At 32.5% G+C, this 9305-nt stretch overlaps 1 protein-coding gene across 3 annotated transcripts in view; it reads right to left on the bottom strand.

Moving 5' to 3' along the window:
• LOC115238622 (matrix metalloproteinase-2) overlaps positions 1 to 8984 on the bottom strand; it is a 173940-nt gene extending 164956 nt beyond the window's left edge. Inside the window, exon 1 of one of the 3 annotated variants that reach the window (XM_029812611.1) lies at positions 8358 to 8984. In XM_029812611.1, coding sequence (XP_029668471.1) covers positions 8358 to 8408 — 51 coding nt within the window. In that variant the 5' untranslated portion in view covers positions 8409 to 8984. Of the gene's footprint in view, positions 1 to 2190; positions 2458 to 8357 lie in introns of those variants that run through there. The other 2 variants (XM_029812609.1, XM_029812610.1) reach the window with 2 other exon arrangements.
• Between the last annotated feature and the right edge of the window lie 321 nt (positions 8985 to 9305).

The following is a 9305-nucleotide window of genomic DNA, read 5'->3' as shown; positions in this document are numbered from 1 at the left end:
TTTTTCTCTAATATTTTTAAAAATTTAAATTAAAAATAATAATTATGACATCTACACAATTTAATCACAGTTTATCATAAAATTTGGCTACTATCCTCTGCAAAATAATAAAAAACATAACTATATTCAAGAAACGCAATTATTGATAAGACGCGATTTAAGGAAAAAAATGGTTCATTGCAAAGAAACAATTCCAGAGGAAATGACGATATTTACCATAAAATGGCCCCCCATATCGTTTTCTGCGTAAAAGATAATGGTCAATTATTTAACTACGTGCAACCGCAACACAAGAATGAACGCGATAAAAAAACAGCATGGTCACGGGGCGAAACGCAGTGCAAAGTGCTACAAACGCGTAAAATAAATAAAGAAAAAAGGAAGTATTTAAAAAATGTTATAATTTCCTATCAAGCTTCAAATCATATTTTTATACTATAACCATATTAATTTTCTTATGGCAAGCACATAAAAATCAATAAACAAAACTGAAAAACAGGAATACAATATCGTGGTATAGGTCGCTCCTTTTGAGCTATCTATTTGCCTGCATTAAAGATGCATTTGTTTCTTGAATATAGACCGTGAAATATATTGCGCGCACCTGACAGCATGAATCAACCTGGCTAGCACTGGAGATTTTCCGCAGCGCACACTAATATAAATAATTCACCCGTTATGCTAATCGCGTCTGAATCGATCTACACCGATGATTCGTTCGTAGGCGCCATAACGATACCGTTACAACATAATAATTTCACTGATTGTAAGTGGAAAAAAAAATTTTTTTTATTCAAACTGCGCTTTTCGGAAAATTTCTTAATCAATTTTTCGCGACACACATCACGCATTAAAATTAATTATCCGATTATTTATAGCTTAAATTCGCGATTTGGCGATTAAATGTTATTTATTATTTGGTTCGATAAAACCGATTTCACTAAATAATAATTTAACAATACAATTCCCTATTGTTCCATGCAAATTTTTAATTAATCGCGATATATATTTGAAATAACGTTTAAAATCGAAATTCTATTAAAGCAGAGAGTAATTGTATAGATTAAAAATTAATCTCATTAAACGAAATTTTACAGTTTGTTTAAAATGTAACTCAGCAAGTTTAAGCTTTTAATTTACAATAATTATCGATTTTTACATATATACACATGCACAGATATATACGTGTACCTTTCATTATCTCTAGCATCAATATAATTTAACATAAAAGAAATATATAGATAAATTTACAAAAATAGATTTACATACATACTTACTAATAGATACATACTAATAGGTTTACGTACATACTTTTTACAATTTTTTTTTTTTTTTTGCTTTATTTTCAATCTGCGAAACAAATTTCCATTTACTGTATTCGCGGAGTTTCTAAATAACATTCCGCGTTCAAAAAATATGTTATTAAATATTTTTAGAATTAATAAAAGCTAAACTCTTTTTATCAATAAACTATTTTCGCTTTGTAAAAGTTAAACTCGGTTTTTGTTTAACGATTTGAAAACATGACACAGCAAAATATGCAACATATCCATTCGTCCATTCCGAAAAAAAATCGATCTCAAATTTGAATGCCATATGCTCCCATTCACACACGCACATCAATGTCGGGCACAAAAAATTCAGCACATTTCTTCCTTCTTATTCCCGCCCTTCCTCTCCGCCATACATTTATATAGCTACGCATATATGTATGCACATGTACACAAGCACACGATTTATTTATTTCTTATAATTGTCATTTGTAATCCCAATGCAAAGGCAACGTTCATTCCCGTCAAAGATTATTCATATATTTTTTTTTAATGGAAGGTATATTTACTTATAAAATTCAAAAATTTTGTTTATCAATGCTCTATAAAATTATTTTAATTACTGTACGAATATTATATATTTGTTGTCGTTCTCGTGATATTTTTAAGTATCTTACGATTATGCAAACACGTTGAAAGGCCCCAAAAAATTAATTTATACTTAACTTACACTATTCTAAAAAAATAATTTTTCGAAGCAACAAACTATATACTGTGCTAAAGAATCGAGCTCTTTGCCGCTGAATTTAATCATCATACTGATCTCTGTATGTCGCTACTAGAATGACCGTCCTGCACACTCTGCACATTCGACAACGTTGCAATTGCATCGGAGAAACTGTTTCGGACAAAGACGTACAATGCTGCAAACGGTGCGATTCGCGCTATCATCTCCGCGACGACGACGTCATTTCCTGTTCTCGGCGGCGAGGTCAGTCGCGTTAATCCCAGAAGGGTCGCAAATACACACTTGCGCACCCTTTTCGACGAAAAAGAGAGAGAAAGAGAGAGCGACACCCACGTGCGAACAGTGCGCCGCGTGCCGCGCGACTGACGCCCGACTCCTTCGAGGGCCCACTCTGTGGTCCTTCCCTCCACTGCCCTCCCACTCCCAGTATCTATCCTCGTCTCGCTACCAGTCGACACAAACGAGAAAAAGAGAGAGAGAGAGAGAGAAGAAAATGAAAGAAGGAGAGAAGAAAGAGTCTTTTTCTTCCAAAGAAGATGAATTTAATAATCCATTTCTCTTTTCTCTTTATTTTTATATTGCTTTATAGAAGTTGCTGGACTAAACATAGACATGTGAGCTTCAACTCTCGATCATCGCAAGTAATGAACTCATTTTGCGCGAAATGTATTGCTTCCTGTTCCGAAGGATTGGATAATTTGTTTTACATTTATATCAATAATCTGTTTAGCACAAAATATTATTATTTGAAATATGAAAAAACTAAAATAAAAATTATTAAAGAAGATTAATAACAATTTTTGAACAATTTTTATAATTGTTTGCTTCATTTATATTATAATAGATTATTTCCAATATATATACAATATTAAATATAATAATCCAATCGTTATTTATTTATTTGTATGTATTCTGACTTTGTTATTATCAATTTATATTTATTGTATTGTTATTATTAAATGTATATTATTGTATTACATTTTATTATCATATTTACTGTTGCGTGATAATTAGACCAAAAATAATTTTATTTATATATATTTATTAAACTGTAATATTAAAGTCTATACTTTTCAAATTTTATTGTATTAACGATTTGTTGAATTAATTTATTAAATTAATCACCTCTGTTTATCATGAGAATTTTTAGAGTATATTGTATATATCAATTATGTGATAACAATTTTGAATAAGAATATTTTGACTATATTAACAATAAAAATAATATTTGGTAAAGATAATAAAGACATGAAATTTTAAAAACGACATTTCTATCTAGGACTCTCTCAAAAATATATCTGATGATCTCGAGAGGCCAAAGTTATGCAGCTAATTTGAATGCATGAAGTCCCAAACTCATCTACTTGCCTTTAATTTAAATTCGGTCAAGCTGAAAAGAGCGACGTTTGTTCCAATGTTGAGGCATAGATAGCGAACAAATTAAAGTTATAAAGATTGAAAAATTACAGGCATAACAAATATTTCTATTATAGAAATTCAAATGCATCTAAAAATTCCGATATTATCCAGAAATTTAATATCGATAATCAAGTAGCCGGAAAAAGCAACGCTAAATTTATCGAAGAAATTATAGCGAACTTACAACGAAGAAAATATTTTTTAGGTAGAAGAAAACATTTGATACAAGTTCAAAGTATTCAAGTAATAGCGAAAATAATTTTAATTTAAAATAAACATTAATATTAATTATACAATTTTTTCTTTCTCACTTCCTATCCTGCATTTTTATTTTCGAATCACATTGTAATTTCGATAATAAATAATTCATTTTTGAAATACAAAAGATAGTAAATTTTCACAGATGTTTCTTTTTCAAAACCAGATTATTAGCAATACTATTATTGCATATCAATATAAATGTTATATATAGGTTATAAAAAGAACCTTAAAAACCCCCGGGCATACTGACGTCCCCCGTCTTCCCTGTCTTCCGCACACCCACTCAGAGGGCCCGTCCTCGCGCGTTGGCGAACCGGGTATGCGGGTGACACACACGTACCGCCCGGAATCGCATGGTGCACTCGAAAATGGTAAGAGCGATTTGTTAAATTGACAAGATAAACGATGTTCTCTCCCGTAACACGCGAGAATCGATTCTACTAAAACGGACGATCGTGGAAATGCAAATAGAGAATTACGTGTCCTCCTTGTGAGACCGAGCGATTATTCGTCGTGTCGCCTGATGAGGCTGAACAAAGGGCCTCACAGCGTGATGTCTAGAAAATTCATAAGATCCGTGTAAAAAAAGATAGGTTTGATGTGGATAAAAATGCAGATGCAGGCTCTCTCTCTTTCTTTCTATTGAGTCTATCTTTTCGTTCCATTATTGAGCTTGTGCCTTTCAAATGCGGCTCGTATCTTCCTAAACTACCTATTTATATTCTTTCTTTTACGATAGCCTGAATGTATATCTATCTTATTTTAAACGTAAAAAGTATAAAAAAAATAGAGTCGTTATATTAGAATCAATGTTAAAGTTATCGATAAGCAAATTTTTCGTTTATTGCTTATTTTTATTTTCTTTACACTTTACTATTCACTTATTTCTTTAACTCTTCTATCTTATAATCTTTAAATTTTTATTCCTTATAATATAATCATGCATTTATATTTTTTATTATAATCTGACCTAATTTCAAGTTTTAACGAACAATTTTTATAGTAAAAAATTGTATGTCCTTTCATGACGAGATAGCCTTTTCAACCAAGATAAACAAAAATCAATAAGTCGAAAGACACACTAAAACATGAAAGATATCTCGAAGAAAGCCAAGAGTAAAAAATCTCTTACGCACACTATTGTAGCGGTCGAGTGCAACAAAAGTAATTGCGATGTAAATAAATGGAAATGCACGAGAGCACACACAGCACGTGTATACGAAGAGGTTAAATTTAATACTGTACGTCACGACATTTACGTAATCCTGTCATATATATGCATGTAACCCATATATATATGTGTGCGTGTGTGTGTGTGTATCTGCATGTGTGTAGATCTTTCAAGGGATTCGTGGGTTGCGCGAATTCAATGACGAACGAGCACCGAATGCACCTGACCACCATTAACGATACTCGGGGGCATCTTATCCTGCTCTCTTCCTCTTCCCCTTCTCGATCGATACAATAGTTGGGTAACTACAAGACCAAGTTATTAACTTATCATGACGTATTAATTAAAGCATGCAATCGATAGAAGTTATCTACGCCTTTTATATCGTAGAAAATATATTGACTGGAAATATATAATTATTTGAAATATTAAAAAATTCTCTTAAGAGAGAAAGAGAGTCTCTCTTCAATATATTTTTAATATTATCAAATAAACACTTTTACCAGTGCAATCGTGTTATGTAATTAATTAATTAATCAAATTACGGCTAAACTTATTAATTAAATTAATCGATATAATAAATTAATAAAATCAGAGTAATCGCCATGATATTTGAATCTGACAATAACAAATGACATTAGATTAATTTCCTTAATAGAGATGAGAATATAAGACTCTAAAATTCACGATACTTATATCGGGCCTGGGGAAACGATCCTGGGGACACGAACCGGAATAGATTGTTCGAAAAAGCGAGTTACGTGAAGTTTCGGTCGCTTGATAACCGCCCGGTGATATCGACCGATTAATTCGTATGTATACAAAGCGCGTCGAGCCCAAAACGCTTTGAAAAAAAAAAGCAATCATCAACAACGTATGTACAACGGCGTGCGATGAATGGGGACGGTTAAATCAACGAGCACCGTGTGGGCCAACGACCAGCCGCTTCCCGCGAGATAAAAGTACACGTTGCAAGATAAGCTCCGCGACGGATTCATCCTGCCCAAGACGTGTGGGTGCTGCGCCGGAAGTGGATATGCCCTCCTATCCCCCTCCAGTAGGGTGCCCGCGACAATCGGCACGGCACTGACTCTCACGAAATAGCAAAATCTAAATTTAACCCTTTTATCTATCTTTTTCAATGGTAAAACGGAATAGAAAAGCGCTTTCTGCGAAATTAATTTCCCATAACATTTGTATTATTTTTTTAAATTTATTTAGAAATTAATCTAGTGTTTTATCTTACATTTTTTATTTGTTAGAATCTATTTTAGATTATTTATATGTAGAAAAAAATTAAATATACATAATATCTTTAATTAAAAAGATAATATAAATTTTCTTATTCTTTTTATCGTCCTTAATAATTATATATTTTAATCCTAGATTTTATATTAAAATCAAATAAAAATTTTAAATTTAGAATTAATAATTTTTTTTAATATTAACATAATGGAAGAGATTATATTTAATCAAATGACATTTTCAATTTTAAAATAAATATAAACAATTGCATTATGTATTTGTAATTCATGTATAATATGATGAATATTGCGATGTATAATTCCATGCGGCGGTGCGAGATAGCTAAATCGTAAAATGTCAAACGACAGAGCATTAAAATGCCATTCGGTGATAAAGAGAAAAGAGGAGGAGATAATGAATAGGTCAGGCGAACAGCAACCGCCTTCGCGAACAATGACGAATAGCGCGGTAAAAAAAAAAGAGCATCGCCTTATGAGTGTATTAAATAAAGCAGGCGGATAAAAACATTGATACACACTGAAATATCAAAGTGATTCAGAAGCAGGCAGGCGCGACACACCGGAAGTCACTGATTGTTCTCAAGGGTGGTGAACTTCTGTTAAGGGTCAATCGCCTTTTTGCCAATTAAATATGGCCGACCCCGGACGAATTTCAATGGCGACGAAAAAATTAGCCGATATAAATTTCAGGCTACTCAAGCTAATTGAGTTACACATATTAAATAGATAGTTAATAGAATTATTAAGAGATATTGTTAGATAATTCAATTTTTTTGTTTCCTTCACTTGACAATATTTAATTACGATAACTCTAATAAATGATAAATAATTATTTTATAATTTTTATCATGCACTTAATATATTAAATATTATATACTGGCAATAAAATTGGCGCTTCTGAAATCGTTTCTCTAAACAAGAATCACACAATTCATAAGATACAACCATCATAAGATACAATAAAATTAAATATATAAATGGATAATTAAATAATATTTTGTTCGATAGATCACGAGGCAAATCATAAATGATAATTTCATCGTGATAGCTTTAAAATGAAATTGATACAATTGTTTAATCCGCACATACGAACGCGCGATATAATATTGCCCAGCATTAATATTCTGCAGATAATGCTATCTTTAATTACGAATATATACGTTAATATATGCTACATGCTATGTAATACATGAAAACATCAATTTGATTTAATGAACGAAATTATCGAAATGTAATCTGTTTCCCGAAAAATACGACGCCGCTCGTGAAAAAAGGTAATTTAGTGATAAATCAAGAATTACGAGGTCATAAATGTCGCAAACGATAGATTCTAGTTGTAAATTTCGATTTATGAAACGGAAAAGACTAATGGATTATAATTTAGCAAATATTTTATATCAACGACAATTTCGCTAAAGCTAAATAAAGCTATTAATTTGAAATTGAAAAAATTTCTCAAACAAAAATATCCACGTTTCATAATTCATGTAAGTCATGTAATGCAAGATTTATTTTAATCAATTTAAGATTTCATTTTCCTTTAAAATAAATACAATTGCGCACTATCCTTTTTTTCTATGAGTTGAATAGAATTTTAATTATATTAAATCAAAATTAATTTTTCCATCTTTTTCAATTAAATATCTTGTTAACTTTATAAATTTTTCATAATTTTATTTAGTTTAATAAGACATATATTTATTATGTAGAAAATTATATTTCTGAGCAAAAAAGTGAGAGAGATATCGGTCTCGATTTCATTTCTGAAGAAATGTTATTGAAAATTATTGTTTTTCTTTTTGTTATTTTTAATAAAATGCTTTATTAAATAATTTTAATTTTTCCTTCATTTCAAATAAGCTTTGCGTAGACTGAGACCCTACTTAAGCAAAACCAGCTTGAAATAAAGCGGATAAAATATTATTTTCAATGATCAATCGTAAAATCGCAGAAAATCCATCTATTTAAATAAATTCAAAATAATTCAAAATAATTAATTTTGTTATATTTCTTAAAGAAATGTTTCCCATGAATTAATCAGGAAATTTTATTAAATATTAAAACTTAATATTAAAATTATTCGTCAATATTTTCAAACATAATTACACACACAAATGAATAATTAATTTCCAATAATATTTCTTTTAAAATAATGTTCTCTCTAAATCAATGAAAAAAAAAATCTCATTTCTATTATAAATTTCTATAATAAATTTACTCACCGATCGTTGCACTCGGTTGCACTGCTGCCAAAACACCGTCGATCGTGTCATCAAAGAACCTCGATACAAAGGATCGTCCTCTTTATCGGGCGACGCAGTTGATTATCTTCTCCGATCTCACGACGAGAACAATTATTTCACGAAACGCGAGACACTTTTCATACGACACTCGCAAGCGTTTCCGACATAACGCGCGATTCATCGTCGACGGAAAGCGCGGGAACTACGGCGATGAATATTTTCACTTGCGATCTGAATTTCGCGGCGACGCGAAATCAACATGGCGGTCTTTTTCTATCGCATTCCTAATGACCACAACGACGGTTTATCAATCGTTATTACATCTTGTCAATTCGACACGATGATTCGTACGCGAACACACGAGACACAATGAACTTGACGAAACGAACGCGAGGATGATCGGCGGCAGATGATCGGCAACGATCTCGAGCGGCGAGAAACTTTTGTCGCGCCATCGGACACTTCGCGATCGCGATCGAACACGATCGATTACGCCCGGCACTTACTTTCGGCACTCGCGAAATCGTTCGACGACCACGCGTATCGCGCGCGGCGAGAAGTCGTGACGAAAACGCGACGCGGAAACGCGGAAAACGAGGAACTTCGCACGCCGCGCGACTCCGAAACTCCGCACCCGAATGTACGGCTAGCGCGCCGCGCGCCGGCTACGGGACTCGGGCGTAGGACGCATGCGCGTAGAGTTGCCGCGATCACCGCGCCGACGGTGAGTACGGCGACTCGCGTATTACGTGATCTATGGTCGCTTTTTACGCGAGCGACGCGATGCGCGAATCCGGGTTCACAGATACGCATACATATACACATATCGTCTGGAATTCTGAAAAAGAAAATAAAGAACATAATATTTAAATAAAATGTAGTACAAAAATGTAAGAAAAATATACCAAAAATATATAACACAATATA

Source organism: Formica exsecta, unplaced genomic scaffold, assembly GCF_003651465.1.
Source record: "Formica exsecta isolate Colony F162 unplaced genomic scaffold, ASM365146v1 scaffold352, whole genome shotgun sequence".
Classification (NCBI taxonomy): domain Eukaryota; kingdom Metazoa; phylum Arthropoda; class Insecta; order Hymenoptera; family Formicidae; genus Formica; species Formica exsecta.
Note: the sequence above shows the minus strand (reverse complement) of the source record. Positions and strands in the feature narration are given on the sequence as shown.